Source organism: Neoarius graeffei, chromosome 25 (genome assembly GCF_027579695.1).
Source record: "Neoarius graeffei isolate fNeoGra1 chromosome 25, fNeoGra1.pri, whole genome shotgun sequence".
Classification (NCBI taxonomy): Eukaryota; Metazoa; Chordata; class Actinopteri; order Siluriformes; family Ariidae; genus Neoarius; species Neoarius graeffei.
Genome location: NC_083593.1, coordinates 36,907,218 through 36,925,356, shown reverse-complemented (window position 1 = coordinate 36,925,356; position 18,139 = coordinate 36,907,218). Strand labels below are relative to the sequence as shown.

Here is an 18,139-nt window from a genome sequence, read left to right as displayed (position 1 = left end):
ACCTCTATCTTCGCTCGACCGTTCAAATCGTGGTAATGCTGAGAAAATTCAGCATTGTTTACAGACACGCTCTCAGCAGCTGCCATCCTAGTTGCTTTGTTTTTCCACCATCATGGCGGACACTAATGACGTAGCCCATTTTGATCACGTGGTTGCAAGTCCTCTATATGTACTTTTGTTAAAAATTGTTATTTAAGAGGCTGTTTCACTATCAAGGCCTACTTTTCGGGTCCAGAAATCAAACCTCTCAGATTTTTGTGTTTCTCTGCTGACAAAAATTGCATTTTGAGCTGGAAATGAACTGCGCATAATTTCAGAGCTACAGGTCCTATCCTGTTCATGTTACTTGTGGTGAGAAGACAGCATCGTGTGAGTTCCAAAAATTGACCCACTTTCTTATAGTCCAAAAGAGGAAGGTATACAAAGTGGAAAAACTGCTGAAATGGATGTGATTTTTAAGTACAAATGTTCAAGTACTGTGCAGTGATGTTTGTACACAGTGCTAACTGGAATAACAACTGAAGTGGTGACGATCCTTGTGGTTTTCCAGAGAGGAAACTTTTTTTTTTTTAAACGAACTCGCATTTCAACCACATGTGAAGCTCTGCTGCAAGTGTGTCTTGCATCTGTTTCAAATCCTGTTTTTTGTTGTTGTTTTACTGTGCAATGACAGTATTCTGCTTCAAAACAGACAAATAATTAGTTAATCATTTACAACCTCATCATATAGTGTGTGATATCCAGAGAGGATGTTTTTGATGGATAAAAGATTCTGTCAGAGCCACTTGGTTTACAACAAAAAGTATCTTCCACTTAAATAACTTTCTATTGTGAATGAAAGTATACGTCCCAAAGTGAAACCTAGTTAGTGCTAAAAAAAAAATTTAATTCTGAATTTAATCAGTAAAATAGAAGTGTAATAATTAAAGTAGAATTAGATGAAATGACCATAAGGTCAAAACTGAGCCTGCATCTGACTCTCACAAACATAAGACATTACTGCTGTAGGTAGGGCTGGTGTGTCACTGTAAAATAAGGTGTAAGAAACTCTAGCATATACAGTGGCATGCAAAGGTTTTGGCACCCTTGCTGAAAATGTCTGTTACTGTGAATAGTTAGAGTAGTATCTCACTGGGCTGCGACTAGTTGGAGACACAACAGTTGTGATAAAATATGCAAATTGGCGACAATTTTCACTTGGAACCACACTGAGTTGATATTTGCATATTTTATCGCAATCTTTGTGTCTCCAACTAGTCAAAGGCTGTCACAGCCCAGTGAGATACACCTGCATTTCCTGTCTCACTGAAACGGACTTGAGAAGGGTTCGTGACGGCTTTGCGACACCAGCGACGCATTTGCGGCTATTTTGAGAGAAATTTTGTCGCACAAATTTTTGGAACATGTTCAAAATTTCAGCGATGAAGGAGCGACACTTTGCGACTCATGCGAGGAAATTGAGAAGCCCTGCGAATGTTTCAAGACACTTTTGAAACTCTCTCGCAAATGACGTTCACAATTTGTCGCAAACTGTCGCAGCCCAGTGAGATACTGGCTTTAAAGGAACAGTCCACCGTACTTCCATAATGAAATATGCTCTTATCTGAATTGAGACGAGCTGATCCGTACCTCTCCGAGCTTTGCGCGACCTCCCAGTCAGTCAGACGCGCTGTCAGTCCTGTTAGCAATGTAGCTAGGCTCAGCATGGCCAATGGTATTTTTTGGGGCTGTAGTTAGATGCGACCAAACTCTTCCGCGTTTTTCCTGTTTACATAGGTTTATATGACCAGTGATATGAAACAAGTTGTCGACGCGCGCAGAAGGTGTTAGTACGCCTGTCATTATAGTGTGGACTTTCCATAGCATAGAAAATCGCCATGTTTCAATTTGTGTAACTGAACTTGTTTCATGTCACTGGTCATATAAACCTATGTAAACAGGAAAAACGCGGAAGAGTTTGGTCGCATCTAACTACAGCCCCAAAAAATACCATTGGCCATGCTGAGCCTAGCTACATTGCTAACAGGAGTGACAGCGCGTCTGACTGACTGGGAGGTCGCGCAAAGCTCGGAGAGGTACGGATCAGCTCGTCTCAATTCAGATAAGAGCATATTTCATTATGGAAGTACGGTGGACTGTTCCTTTAAGTGAGCAGAAGATACACTGATCACCAAAAGGCATAAAGGTAAAGATGAGGCATTTCTTTTCAGCGTTTTCTGCAAGATTTGTGTATTATTTTTGTTTTGGACAATTGGAGAGTGAAAAAAGAAAAGGAACACCATGTGAAAGTTTGGGCACCCCAATACATTTGAGTTCTCAGGTAACTTTTACCAAGGTTCCAGACCTTAATTAGCTTATTGAGCTGTGGCTTGTTCAAATTCTTCATTAGGAAAGGTCAGATGATGCAGATTTCAAAGCTGTATAAATTCTCTGACTCTTCAAATTTGTCCCTAAAATCAACAGCCATGGGCTCCTCTAAGCAACTCCCTCGCATTCTGAATAGTAAAATAATTGATGCTCACAAAGCAGGAGAAGGCTACAAGAACATAGCAAAGTGTTTTCAGGTAGCTGTTTCCTCAGATCGTAATGTTATTAAGAAATGGCAGTTAACAGAAACAGTGGAGATCAAGGTGAGGTCTGGAAGATGAAGAAGACTTTCTGAAAGAACTGCTCGTTGGATTGCTAGAAAGGCAAATAAAAACCCCTGTTTGACTGCAAAAGACCTTCAGAAAGATTTAGCAGACCCTGGAGTGGTGGTGCACTGTTCTACTATGCAGCGACACCTGAACAAATATGACCTTCATGGGAGAGTCATCAGAAGAAAACCTTTCCTGCGTCCTAGCCACAAAATTCAGCATCTGAAGTTTGTAAATGAACATCTAAATAAGCCTGATGCATTTTGGAAACAAGTCTTGTGGACTGATGAAATCAAAATAGAACTTTTTGGCCACAATGTGCAAAGGTATGTTTGGAGAAAAAAGGGTGCCAAATTCCAGGAAAAGAACACCTCTCCAACACTCAGTACGTTTACATGCACGTCCAAATCGAGCTGCTGTCGGTAATCGAGCAAAGGGTCCCAGCAGGGGTGCCAGAGAAATCCAATCCTACATGCACAAGTGAAATCGGGCTATTGTGCACCCGAGCCACACGTGGCGCTACACGCCTCATCGTGTTGGTACACTTCCGGTTGTCGTCATGAAGAAGAGCTATAGTGTTGCCAGATACTGCTGACGTATTCCAGCCCAAAACATGTTCAAATCCGCTAAAATGCACTTAAAACCCCCAATCTGGCAACACTGGCAGTTCCGTGTTCAAGCTGTTAGGCTTGCTCTAACAGACTGTATGGCTACAAACTGTCCGGCGCAGACCACTGTTTTGTAAGACAACTTATTTTGCACAATAATATTTTTCTAAAGTCCATTTTTTGCTTACAAAAAAATTTTTTTTTTTGCTTACAATTTAACTTGTGTCTTAATAAACACACAAAGTTCAATTGTTTTGCTTTTATTGACATTCTTCAGATGTTGGATATATATATATATATATATATATATATATATATATATATATACACACACACACACACACACACACACACACACACACACACACAAATACAGTGACTTGTTTATGTACACAATTCACAGCTATGCAACAGCTGTACAGATGTATTTGGTGATACAGTAAGTGAGCTAAATTTTAACAGTGCAAACAATGCCACAAAAAGAAAAGATTCATGCCGTTGTCATGATTCGTTGTCATGCCGACCGAGGCTGTTGTGTTTCCCTTGTGGTCTCGTCACTTCCGGAAGGGGCAGTGCTGAAGTAAGTAGCTCGAATACGTAGCTCAATAGGGTTTACATGCACTAAGTAGCTTGGCAGAAATCGCATAATCTAGGTCGTGTAGCTCGATTCCGAGAAATCAAGTTTGGTTCAATTTCAGCCGAATTAAGGTGTATACATGGCATTTTGAACTTCGATTTCAGTCGAGCAACGGCAGAAATTCGATTCTCTCTATGTGCATGTAAACGCACTGTCTGAGGCATGGGTGTGGATCGATCATGCTTTGGGGTTGTGTTGCAGCCAGTGGCACAGGGCACATTTCATTGGTCGAGGGAAGCATGGATTCAAATAAATACCAGCAAACTCTGGAAGCAAACATCACACCATCTGTAAAAAAAAAAAGTTGAAGTTAAAAAGAGGATGGGTCCTACAATAAGACGATGATCCAAAACGCACCTCAAAATCTACAATGGAATACCTCAAGAGGCACAAGCTGAAGGTTTTGCCCTGGCCCTCACAGTCCCCTGAACTAAACTTCATTGAAAATCTGTGGATAGATCTCAAAAGAGCAGTGCATGCAAGACAGCCCAAGAAACTTACAGAACTGGAAGCCTTTTGCAAGGACGAATGTGTGAAAATCCCCCAGGTAAGAACTGAAAGATTATTAGCTGGCTACAAAAAGTGTTTACAAGCTGTGATACTTGCCAAAGGGGGTGTTACTAATGCCGCTTTTCCACTACCAACGCGGCTGAGTTGGGCTGAGCCGTGCCGTGCTGAGTTGGGCTGAGTCGAGCTGAGTGGGGCTGTTGGAGTTGCATTTCGACTACAACTGCGCTGAACCGTGCTGGCTGGAAGTGGGTGGACACATTGGGTGGAGTTAGCGAAAGTGGGTGGACGTCACGTGATGTCGTTAGGCGGCGCAAACAGTGACATCAGTGACCTTTTAAGCGGTAGTCTCACGACCCGGATAGTAAATAATAAACATGGAGGACATGGAGTCGTTAGTGTTACTGGTCTTGGTGCTGTGGCTTGTTGTCACCGACAACGCCAACAGATACTGGCAAGAGCGTATAGATGAGGCGAGGCGCATAAGGCTTCAGAAATTCTCGTAATTCTTCTTCCGGGTTTACGGTGTTTACAGTTCCCAGCGTGCTCGCGGGGCGTGTGTGGGCGTGTGAGGACACTCCTCCTCACCAATCAGTGCACAGGGGAGTGTCTGCTCACGCCCCTAGCCCCACTCGGCTCGGTTTGGCTCGCTTCAGCCCTACTCCAAAACCGTGCGAGTTTTGGGGGCTGAGCAGGGCTGAAGCGAGCTGAGTCGTGCTGCTCTATGGTAGTCGAAACACGAGCCGTGTCGGGCTGAAGTGAGCTGAAAAAATGTAGTGGAAAAGGGCCATAAGTACTGACCATGTCAGGTGCCCAAACTTTTGCTTCAGGTCCTTTTTCATTTTTTGGTATTTTACGCCTGTAAATGATGGAAATAAAAATATAATATTGCGGAAAATATTAAAGAAATGTTGTCTTTACCTTTATGCCTTTTGGTGATCAGTTCATCCTCTGCTCACTTAACTATTCACAATAACAGACATTTTCAGCAAGGGTGCCCAAACTTTTGCATGCCACTGTATATACTGGACCTCGTTGCAGGAGTTGGTTGGTATTATTTTAAAAGCCAACCATGATTGTGAAATAGCCCAATAAAGAAAAACGTATACTTGCTGACATTTTTAAAGTTTTCTGTAAGGTGTCAGTGCTTTGTAACGCACATTACATAACATTACCACCCCCCCAGTCATGCTTCGTTCCTTATATTTGTCTTTCTCTAGTTCTCCAAAGCAAACGCACAGTATCATAAGCTCTTCAAAGAAATAGGCAATGATGAGATCCTCAAACAAAGTAAGTCAATATTGTGTTTGAACAAGTTTCCTTTAGCTCTTTCATTATCTCTGTCAGAATACTTTACATCATTATAAACTTATCAGTACTGTGCGCTGAAGGGAATTTCTTTACTTTGTTCTATCTTATCTGATGCCTGTGTCTGTCCTTAGGTTATACTTGTGCTCTCCAGAAGGACATTCTTTATCAGGGGAGGCTTTTTGTCTCTGATAACTGGATTTGTTTTCATTCCAAAGTGTTTGGCCGAGACACCAAGGTACGTCCTGAAATCACACGTTGATACAGGTGTGCTAGGACTCCCAGGTAATTTAGTTGAGACAGAACAAAAGGTTCATTTTCATAACAATCGGGGTTGTTTTGTTGCCACAGATTGCTATCCCGGTTCTCTCGATCACCCTTATAAAGAAGACAAAAACTGCCCTTTTGGTGCCGAATGCACTCGTTATCACAACTACAACTGAAAGGGTCAGTGGATCGTTCGAGATGTGGAAGTACATTAAATACGTCATGGGAATAATCTTTGACATTTACTCACATTTGATTTTATCTTTTATTTAGCATTTGTTTGTGTCATTCCTGTCCCGGGACACTACATACAAGTTCCTGGTATCAGTCTGCCTTCATTTACATGTAAATGAACGTTTCTTTGCAGTATACTGTAGAAAAGCCATGTTATGACATGGTGTCTGTATACAATTAAATGAAATGCTTTTTTCCTTTCCCCCATTTTAGACAGAGAATGCAGGAAGCACCCCGATCACATCCTCAGCAGAGAACAGCTTCAGAGGAGACTGCCCTTCATCGCTTCCTCTGGTTAGTGTTGATTTGCCTGTGGTTCCTTCATTTCCATCCCACAAGTAGGTTTGTCATGCGACTCCAACAACAGCCCCCATGTTGTAAAGTGAGCTGGTAATAGATTTATGTGCTATGTACTATGTGAATGGATTTTCTGCTTTCATGACATGTATGTAAACTGTGTGTGCAGGACTTCTCAGCTGATTTTTCAGATCTTGACGGAGTAGTGCGTCAGAGAAGGCAAGACATGCTGGACAGTAGCAGTTCTGACTCCCAGACGCCAGATTATGAAAAGATGGCTGGTGTGTATCCCTTGTTTACACTTTATACACGCGCGCACACACACACACACTACATTCAGTCACATTGCCCTTAAGCTCTGTAATTCACTTCCCTTTTGCATCAGACACTGTGAATCGATTGTGGACTTTAAACACCATCTAAAACCTCATCTCTTTAAGCTGGCATATTCACAGTGGTTTGGTTTAACTACCTTGTAAATATGAGATTAGTGTTCATTTAATACTTTTTTATTAATTGCATTTACACGTTTCTATTTGGCTCAATCCATGTGAAATCACCAGAGGCCTCGCCACTGACCATCTCAGATTTGCTTCATACTTTCTGGAAATAGTGTCAGTGTGCCCAATAAATAGTGTACAAAACTTTAGGCTTGTACCTTTATTAGTTTCTGAGATATAGGGGCTTTTAAAAAAAAGGATGTGGCCCCAATTTCACTGTTGAAACACGTGCTACAGAAAACGGACCTAACTTCCATAAGTCATTACTTTTAAACTATTCATGCAAGATGCATGAAATTTTCAAGGATTGTTCTTCAATGCCAGACGCCTTTAAATACTATAATAGAAAGCTCACAGTTCAATATTTCCCAAGTTATGGCTTGCTGACAATCATAAAAAAAGTCTTCTATCGTGCTTTGGAGCAACTTTAGGGGTGTTCACATGGCACATATTTGCATCGATGCTGCACCGATGTATTTTGTTGCGATATATCTTACACCGGTGTAAATTTTGTGGAGCGTTCACACGTCACAAACCTGCTTACTAGAGAGAAGCGTGTTAGCACCGGTGCAGCCCCACTTGCGATCACATGGCAGTTTTTGCGACCGTGCTATACGATAGTAATAATGCGGAAATGAAATATGCGCATGCGTGAAAATGTACTTCCTTTTCCCGGTTGTCATGGCATCACCAAGCGCCGGGAAAACAATGTGGATGAAGACACCAGTGTTGCCAGATACTGCTGACGTTTTCCAGCCCAAAATATGTTCAAATCTGCCAAAATGCACTTAAAACCGCCCAATCTGGCAACACTGGAAGACACGCAGTTCTGTTGTTGTTGATCTTCGCCATTTTGGAAGCGTAAAATACCAGGATGCAAATTATGCAATGCCCGTATGTAATCAACTCTCCTCACTCGTAGCGAGTCTACCCCTGTAGCGTTCAGACGTCCCATTTTATATCGGTGCTGCACCGCAAACTAGCATTTACTCCGGAGTAAATTTCTTAAACCACCTCCCGAGCAGGGTTAGATTTGCACCGGTTTAAGCAGCTTTCAGGGGCTACACCGGTATAACTTTGTACCGTGTGAACGCTCTACCGGGGCAGCCCCGGTGCTACACCGGAGTAAAAGTTGCCGTGTGAACACCCCTCTTGACCCCCCCCCCCCCCCCCCACACACACACACACACACAAATATCTCCACATTAAAGCACACCAGATCTTTCAAATTTTCTTATTTATTACTCATATTATAGTACTCTTTAGGCAACTAGGTATGTGTTCAAAAGAAATCAAACTTTCTGATTTATTAGGCTTTAAAAATAAAAAAAAAACATTTTGCACCTATAATTCAAATGCATATTGCAAATGTATGACAAGGTCTACCATAAAAACAATTCTACCACTGGAAAGAGCTTGTTTTGATTAGCAAATGCACAAAATATGAAGTTGGTACCCTAAACCAAACTATAAATATTAAGGTATCAAGTACGGCATGTTTTACGATAGACAGAAATGCTGTTTTAAGGCATATTACAAACCTACAATGTAGGAAAAATAACAACCTTAAAAATACTTAATTTGAAGAGCTTAAACAGTGTATTGATTTGCTTTTCCACATCAGGTGGAAGTTTATACTGCCTACCAGTTGATGTAAGTGGGGCATCAATGAATTTCATGAAATGCACCAGAGGGACCCAATAGTTATCCTCTCTCCTGGGCCAGCTGTAAGTCTGAGAGGGACCATGAGGGTGCATAAATGTTACTTGTACATCTTGTTCCTCCTCTGATAATGCACGAATGTTGCCTATCCACCACTGTCTGTCATACAAACATACAATTCCTGGTAAATATGTTGTATCTGCCAGAGAGACTGCTGATTTAACTGGGGTTTTATGCATTACTTGTGGCCGATTCCCACTCATATCCACAATGAAGCTAGGACACCTTGCTGACCTGTAGCTGGTTGGACATGATTGGAATGAATGAATGAATGGTTGTCTCTTGTTCCAGGAATAGTAGCTGACCTTGAAAATCTTGTCTCCAATGCTTTTCCACTCTCCATAACTTCCCCTGTACCAACCCAGATGAAATGGATGTTCTTGATATGTTTTTCTGCCCACAAAAACAGATCAGATGGGGTTAGTATGTGATCACTCATGACTGCTTGTAAGCTAGCTCAAGCTGCTGACCGCTTTACAGTGCCTCCAATACCATCACAGGGTGATTTACTGTGAGAAGTGGCAAAGAAATGCCATTCTGCCAAAAGTCCAAAATCGTCTGCACGCTTTATTATCTCATCTCATTATCTGTAGCCGCTTTATCCTGTTCTACAGGGTCGCAGGCAAGCTGGAGCCTATCCCAGCTGACTACGGGCGAAAGGCAGGGTACACCGTGGACAAGTCGCCAGGTCATCACAGGGCTGACACATAGACACAGACAACCATTCACACTCACATTCACACCTACGGTCAATTTAGAGCCACCAGTTAACCTAACCTGCATGTCTTTGGACTGTGGGGGAAACCGGAGCACCCGGAGGAAACCCACGCGGACACAGGGAGAACATGCAAACTCCACACAGAAAGGCCCTCGCCGGCCACGGGGCTCGAACCCGGACCTTCTTGCTGTGAGGCGACAGCGCTAACCACTACACCACCGTGCCGCCATGCTTTATTAGGTTTGTGAAATTTTTATAGTTTTTGTATTGGGCTGCTGATCCGTCACTGAAGTAAATTACCTTTTTCAGCTGGGGATGTAAATGGCATACATATAGTAAAACCTTTAAGAATGCATGCATGGCCACTGTATCATGCTTAAGGCAGTCACTTATTATGCAGATAGAGATGCATTTCGTTACTTTTGTACCATCTTCTTTCTTTGCTCTAATATACACTGCAAATGGATGAAGAGTGCGTTGGCTGTTGTCCCAGTGGTATCCCTGGGCAGAATCCTGTATACAGAATGAATAGTTTTCGGCAAAAGCCAAAAGCATAATACATTCATCCTCTGACAGATTTTCCTTCAAATTCTTCAAATATTCACTCTGGTGTTTGGCAATGAAATGATGTTCTGCTGGTTTGTCTGCTTTTTCAGTTAGAGTTTCAATAAAACAGCATTTCCGTCTATCGTAAAACATGCCGTACTTGATACCTTAATATTTATAGTTTGGTTTAGGGTACCAACTTCATATTTTGTGCATTTGCTAATCAAAACAAGCTCTTTCCAGTGGTAGAATTGTTTTTATGGTAGACCTTATAATTCAAGCGCATATTACAAATGAATGACAAGTGCCAAATATTTTTTGTTTTTTGTTTTTTTAAAGCCTAATAAATCAGTGTTTGATTTCTTTTGAACACATACCTAGTTGCCTAAAGAGTACTATAACATGAGTAATAAATAAGAAAATTTGAAAGATCTGGTGTGCTTTAATGTGGAGATATGGGGGGTCAAAGTTGCTCCAAAGCACGATAGAAGATATTTTTTTATGACTTTCAGCAAGCCATAACTTGGCAAATATTGAACTGTGAACTTTCTATTATAGTATTTAAAGGCGTCTGGCATTGAAGAACAGTCCTTGAAAATTTCATGTATCTTGCATGAATAGTTTAATGACTTATGGAAGTTAGGTCCGTTTTCTGTAGCACGTGTTTCAACAGTGAAATTGGGGCCACGCCCCTTTTTTAAAGCCCTTATATCTCAGAAACTAATGAAGGTACAAGCCTAAAATTTTGTACACTATTTATTGGGCACACTGACAAATTTTCCAGAAAATATGAAGCAAATCTGAGATGGTCAGTGGCGAACATTTTTCTAAATCTGGTGATTTGGGGTGGAATTACCCATTTGTGAAATGACATTGGGTGTCATGAAAGGCGCTTTTTAAATAAACATTTTTTATTTTTTTATTTATTTATATATTTTTTTTAACATTCATTTCAGGGCAGGCTCGAGCTACAGTTTTGCCACGCTAACGTTAGTATGCGAGTTATGCTTTATAATGCATCAACATCTACACATTTCTCGATAATACAACAATAGTGAGACTAGTATTAACGGATTAAATTGTGCACAGGGATGTGTTGGGATTTTTTGTGTTGTAAATAAGGCAGTTTGAATATTGATAAAACTCTAGAAATGGTGGTTAAATTCAGAAGAGAAAGGTTGGCCCTGCCAGTGCTCATCATTAAGAAAGAAAGCACAACTTTATTCATCACACACTTGTGAAATTCCTCTCTGCATTTAACCCATCTGAAGCAGTAAAAACACACGTGAGCAATGAGCGAGCGCACACACACACCCAGAGCAGTGGGCAGCCATGCTAACAGCACCCGGGGAGCAGTTGGGAGTTAGGTGCCTCGCTCAAGAGCACCTCAGCCCAAGGCCGTCCCATCTCACCCCTAGTTGGTGGTGAGAGTTGGCTTTTAGAGTGCACCACCAGTGGAATTATTAAAAATTGTAGCAAAAAGAAACTTTATTATCTTTATTACTGACTTTTATTATATTTATTATTGCTTTGGTTCGGCCAGAGTTTAGACAAATGATCTTTGTATTTCCCAAAACATAGTGTGACATCACCTTGAACTTGAGGCAAAGCTTCTTTTATTGGTGCTTCAGCCACACTTGGTGAATGTGTACACATTTATAAAATACATGCACAAAAAATAATCTGAAGACAGCAAAAAAAAAAAAATTAGTAGTGATTCAGTCTGATAATGTGAAACTCTAACAATCACTAATGTGTTTTTATATATATATATATATATATATATATATATATATATATATATATATATATATATATATAAATAAATAAAATATGTACATGGCAGTTGAGCTTTTATTTCACTTTCTGGTAAGGTGTTAATACATCACTATTTAACTCTAGTACCGCATAAATTAAAGTAGTAGCATGACTAAACAGTGCATTTTTCGTTTTCATGAAGTAAACATTGCATATTTTTATCAGGTTTATAAACGGTTGCTTGGAAACTCAAATGAACTAAGGTTATGGACTGATGAGCAAGCCTGAAAACTCACGAGTTCTTCTGAATAACATGTTATAATAGTGCAGTCCAAACAAACTATTAATGCGGAACAGCAGACAATAAGATTTAGATCAGGTTGCAGGTCAAACAGGTAGAACTATTTCCCCTGATGTTGATCCGCTCGTGATTATATCATTGTGTTCAGCAGCTATCAACACAAAAGGAGGTGTGACTATAAGAATATAGAATATTGGTTGTTGGTGTTGCTTTTTAGGTTCGTGGAGGAGTCCATCAGTAAATATTTCATATAGGAAGACACCACCACCATCATATTAAGTTTAAAAAACATTGTCTAAGGCAGCTAAGAAATTCTGTTGTGGCTAAAGGGGCACTGAAGTAATTTTAAACTTAATTACCTAATTAATGTGTTATTCAATTACGTTTTCAGTTTTAGTAACCTTATATCATGGCTCGTATTGGCAACTAATTGCAATTTAAATATTATCAGCCTAATGTAGTTAGTTTGGTCCACGGCAGGCGTCGCTTATCCACGCGATTCTCACGAGACTTGTGCGAGACTTCGAAACGTGAAGTGTCAGTGCCGCCATTTTGAAAACTGGTTTCCAAATGAGATATTGCACAAAAAATGAGTTTAAATGACTATTACTGCCTGCTTTTTTTTTCAAACTTTCCTGGTTGCTAGCAAAACAAACACAACTTCCGGCTTGATTACGTCAGCACTCGAAAGAGGGCGCACGCGTCTTTTGACAACCCCTATGTCCGAAATCGCTCCCTATTCACTATATATATAGCAGGGGTGCCATTTTGTATTGCTGTCCGTGCTGAAAGAAATCAAATTAAAAGTCTCAAATTTGATTTAATTAAAGGCAGCGGCAAAGACGAAAGTATTCAGCCTTGATTTAAAAAAAAAAAAAAAAAGGTGTAAGTACTTTTGTATTTATTAATGTGAGAAATACACTCATTATAATATATGTATTTATCACAAAAACACATGCATGTATTTTATTACTTTGAAAACCCACCAGCCGACTGATCTGGCATGTTTTAATTGTGCGACGCGACAGTAATGACATAGATAACAGCATGACGGACTAGTGTCCGAAAGCGTTTTTTCCTCTATATAGTAATTCCTAATATAGGGAGTAGCGAACGAGTGAGCGATTTTGGACACCGGGAACGTTAGCAGATGTTGGTCACTTTGATTTCCACTGTACGTTTTACTTCCGTCCTACGATGTCTCGCACAGGTCTCAACGAATCTCATTTACAGCCATCGCTTTGACATACGGACTGATTTTATATATATATATATATATATATATAAAACAGAGCATATTTCAAACCCTCATAACTTGCTATAGCAGTGACAAAATGGCTATCAAAAATGCATTCCTATATTTAATAAAATGAGAAATAGAATTTTGATGATACATTTGCCTTCAGTTCTCCTTTAAGAACACTAATGTTTCTACACAGCAGCGATGGAGAGTCTGCTGATCTCATGCATGGTAATACACTAGCATTTGAGAGAAAGCTAACAGCTAATGTCATCAACATCACACTTCCATGTGTCCTGCAGGTTACAAGCATCTAATGCAGAATATCATGATACTGTAGCAGCACTTCTGGTATTAATCTTTGTTCAGACTAGGGGTTAAGATCCGTGACCACTTTTTGATAAGAAAGGTTACCAGATTTGCCAAAAGAAATCCTATGTCACTTAAAAACTAGCCTTGTAAAACTAATCAGGTACCAAATTAAAGCTCGAAGACATGTCAAGCAGCGATTCCTGATTAAACTGTCGGCCTCTTAAGCTGCTTTTATATGTGCAGCGGGAACAAGTTGCGCCTGCTTTCCTTCGTGTTTACATGTTCACGCTCTGTCGGTGGCAAACTGGAGGTTAGACAGGTAAACACAAAAGTGTGCATGCGCAGATCAGTGATCAGAAGCTTGTTTTTAACTTGCTTTATTGTCTCTTGCTACTTGGTATGCTCGGTAATTCAGTGGTAAATTGGCTCATTGTAGCCCGATTGCTCCAAATCCAACTGGGATCTGCATCTCCCTACAACTGGATGAGGGTAAGAACAACTTTAGTCCAGTTATCGCTGCGATTGGCTTGGTCATCGTTTGACTCCATCATTTAAAGGCAGAGAAGTTTGACAAGGAAAAGCACTCGAGAAGAGCTGACCATTGAATTCGCTGCGAAGCGGCCTTGTCTGGTAGATGAATGCTACCGCGCATGCATAAGCCCTCCTCCTTGCCAACAATTGTGTTTAGACGGTAAGCGGGCACAAGTTGTGCCCGGAACAAGGTGCACCACCTCGTAAAGGGGAGAAAGTTGCACCCACTATTGTCAAATTGTTCCTGGAACAAATTGTGTTTAGACAGGCAGCTTGTTCTGGCGCAAATGCCCATGTAAACACAGCTTTAGGTTGGTCAGGAAAAGCATTATGCCTCCTGGGACAGGCTATTGCATTTTGTAGAAAACCATGAACCTGGCTGTCTTTTTGATTTTGTTAGAAACTCATCCAGCATGTGGTATAATTGATTGGATCGCAAGATGCATTTGACCCTGTTCAGACTTGGTCCATATTAAGTACATTTATGAGCCACTCACTCAGTGGTAGTTAGTAAATCTCATCTCATTATCTCTAGCCGCTTTATCCTGTTCTACAGGGTCGCAGGCAAGCTGGAGCCTATCCCAGCTGACTACGGGCGAAAGGCGGGGTACACCCCGGACAAGTCGCCAGGTCATCACAGGGCTGACGCATAGACACAGACAACCATTCACATTCACACCTACGGTCAATTTAGAGTCACCAGTTAACCTAACCTGCATGTCTTTGGACTGTGGGGGAAACCGGAGCACCCGGAGGAAACCCACGTGGACACGGGGAGAACATGCAAACTCCGCACAGAAAGGCCCTCGTTGGCCACGGGGCTCAAACCCGGACCTTCTTGCTGTGAGGCGACAGCGCTAACCACTACACCACCGTGCCGCCTAGTTAGTAAATACATGCGTAAAATACCAATATCCTGCATTATTTACCCTGGAGGTTTTTTTTTGTTTGGTTGGTTGGTTGGTTGTGGGTTTTTTTTTTTTTTGTGCTGCACTGAATCTAATTCCTCCCAGTCAACTCTAATAATTTATAACAAAGGATTGAAATTTGAAAAGTTTAAACCTTTAGACTTTTTATCCCACATTGGCTGAAAGGCCCGAAGGGGGATTATGTCATGGGTCTGTCTGTCTGTCCGTCCGTCCGTCCGTCCCGGGAAGGGTACTCACCTTCTGAAATCAACTCATCTCATCTCATCTCATTATCTCTAGCCGCTTTATCCTTCTACAGGGTTGCAGGCAAGCTGGAGCCTATCCCAGCTGACTACGGGCGAAAGGCGGGGTACACCCTGGACAAGTCGCCAGGTCATCACAGGGCTGACACATAGACACAGACAACCATTCACACTCACATTCACACCTACGGTCAATTTAGAGTCACCAGTTAACCTAACCTGCATGTCTTTGGACTGTGGGGGAAACCGGAGCACCCGGAGGAAACCCACGTGGACACGGGGAGAACATGCAAACTCCGCACAGAAAGGCCCTCGTTGGCCACGGGGCTCAAACCCGGACCTTCTTGCTGTGAGGCGACAGCGCTAACCACTACACCACCGTGCCGCCTAGTTAGTAAATACATGCGTAAAATACCAATATCCTGCATTATTTACCCTGGAGGTTTTTTTTTGTTTGGTTGGTTGGTTGGTTGGTTGTGGGTTTTTTTTTTTTTTTGTGCTGCACTGAATCTAATTCCTCCCAGTCAACTCTAATAATTTATAACAAAGGATTGAAATTTGAAAAGTTTAAACCTTTAGACTTTTTATCCCACATTGGCTGAAAGGCCCGAAGGGGGATTATGTCATGGGTCTGTCTGTCTGTCCGTCCGTCCGTCCGTCCCGGGAAGGGTACTCACCTTCTGAAATCAACTCCTCTCACAATTTTTGGAGGAATTTCACGAAACTTGACAGGATTCTTTTTTTATATGTCGGTAATACACATTGCAATTTCGTTCAGTTCAATCTCATTTTACCAGAGTTATGGCAGAGTTGCCAGCGGGGGATGTTGTGCTCTCAGATCATTTCTTGTTTTAGTTTCCTTTTTGTAAGTGAAGAGCATGTTTAATATTGCAAGAGCATTTCATTTCTCTTTGTTGAACATGTTAAAAGTTCTGCATTTTCACTCTGCACTCATCACCTGCGTAGGAATATGGATGAAAAGTAGTTTCGAGAAAGCAATGGAAAATGGCAGGGTTTAACAAAAAAAAAAAGATTTTTCATGAAATGTCAGAGCAGTAACAATCCTGGCTTTATCAGCATTCATACGTATGCTAACATAAAACAGAAGTCTGTTAATTAGTGTGCTTGCAAAAGCACACCATTGTTCTTAAGTTTTATTTTTATTCCGTTTCACCCGTTTCTTGGATCCACTCCTCCTCCTAGGGTTTTCGAGATAGAGACACCGTTCCTACGCTGAAACGTAGGGCCCGATCTGGAATGGTGTGCTTGTTTAAATGGTTGCACTACCCCTTGTCGTTCGGTATTCCCGTTTTTCGGCAAAATTCCATGCCATTGAAATGAATGGGTAGAACTTTGGAGTGATGAATCGAATCGTCCTACTGGGACACGCTCCATCGCAGATGTACCAAACCTCATGTGATACTTCAGGCCAACTCCCCCGACACATACATGCAATCGGTTCTGACCCGCACTCATATTTTTCCTTTCTTTTTGCTCATCCCTTTTCCTCCATAGGCTTGCATTGATTTTTGGCCCCATTGAAAATGAATGGTGTTTCAGGAGAAAAACTTTCACTCTCCATCATCTCATCTCATTATCTGTAGCCGCTTTATCCTGTTCTACAGGGTCGCAGGCAAGCTGGAGCCTATCCCAGCTGACTACGGGCGAAAGGCGGGGTACACCCTGGACAAGTCGCCAGGTCATCACAGAGCTGACACATACTGTAGACAAGCATTCACACTCACATTCACACCTACGGTCAATTTAGAGTCACCAGTTAGCCTAACCTGCATGTCTTTGGACTGTGGGGGAAACCGGAGCACCCGGAGGAAACCCACGCAGACACGGGGAGAACATGCAAACTCCGCACAGAAAGGCCCTCGCCAGCCACGGGGCTCGAACCCAGACCTTCTTGCTGTGAGGCGACAGCGCTAACCACTACACCACCGTGCCGCCTCACTCTCCATCAATTTTTATTTTTTAAACAAGTGACCAAACTTCAAGAAACTTCACTTGATGCCTCAGGCCAAGTCCCCGCACAGATCCATCCCCTCATCTGAGACCTGCACTTGTCTTTTCCGTGGTTTTCACGCATCTCCTTTTTACCTCCATAGGCTTCCATTGATTTTTGGCCCCATTCAAATGAATGGAGTTTTGCTCAGTAACACTTCACCACACATCCGCCAAACTTCTGGCACCTCAGGCCAAATCACCATCACACACATGATATCGGTTCTGACCCGCACTCGTCTTTGTCTTGCCTTTCATCCGTCCATTTTTTTTCTCCATTTTGCCACTAATCAATGGAAGCTTGACTGAGTCATTCCTCCCTTCCCCCATAGGTGATGATGCATTTGGCAAGGATCTGCTCATTTGAGACTTTGACAGCAAATCAACTTCAACTCAAAGGCCACTTTTTTAGGAATGCTAAAATTGATCATGCTAGCTTTTACATGCACACACGATAGCAATTAGCATATAAGCATTCACGTGTTACCATGCTAGCTGTTAGCATGTTACCCATTATGATATCATGCCTGTTGTTTGCTCGTGAGTTGTTAGCATGTTCACCATTAGCATGTTATCATGAGAGCTGTTAACATGTTAGGATTAGCATGGTAGCATGCAGAGTTCACATGTTTGCTGTTAGCGAGTTCGTCTGAGCATGTTAGCATGCTAGCTGTTAGCATGTCACCCTCAGCATGTTAGCATGCTAAAAGTTAACATACTAGCCGTTAGCCTGTTAGCTATTAGCATGATAGCTGTCAGCATATTAGCCTTAGTGTTAGAATTTTAACAAATAGCATGTTAATCATTAGCATGTTAGCATGTTATCTATTAACATG

General features: G+C 41.6%; 1 protein-coding gene across 1 annotated transcript in view; it reads left to right on the top strand.

The window, feature by feature from the left end:
* The window catches only part of LOC132873652 (GRAM domain-containing protein 2B), a 46,162-nt gene that overhangs the window by 14,917 nt on the left and 13,106 nt on the right, over positions 1 to 18,139 (top strand). The window contains exons 4-9 of the mRNA XM_060909406.1: positions 5,609 to 5,678; positions 5,831 to 5,934; positions 6,048 to 6,143; positions 6,237 to 6,308; positions 6,411 to 6,491; positions 6,664 to 6,775. Coding sequence (XP_060765389.1) covers positions 5,609 to 5,678; positions 5,831 to 5,934; positions 6,048 to 6,143; positions 6,237 to 6,308; positions 6,411 to 6,491; positions 6,664 to 6,775 — 535 coding nt within the window. The remainder of the gene's footprint in view (positions 1 to 5,608; positions 5,679 to 5,830; positions 5,935 to 6,047; positions 6,144 to 6,236; positions 6,309 to 6,410; positions 6,492 to 6,663; positions 6,776 to 18,139) is intronic.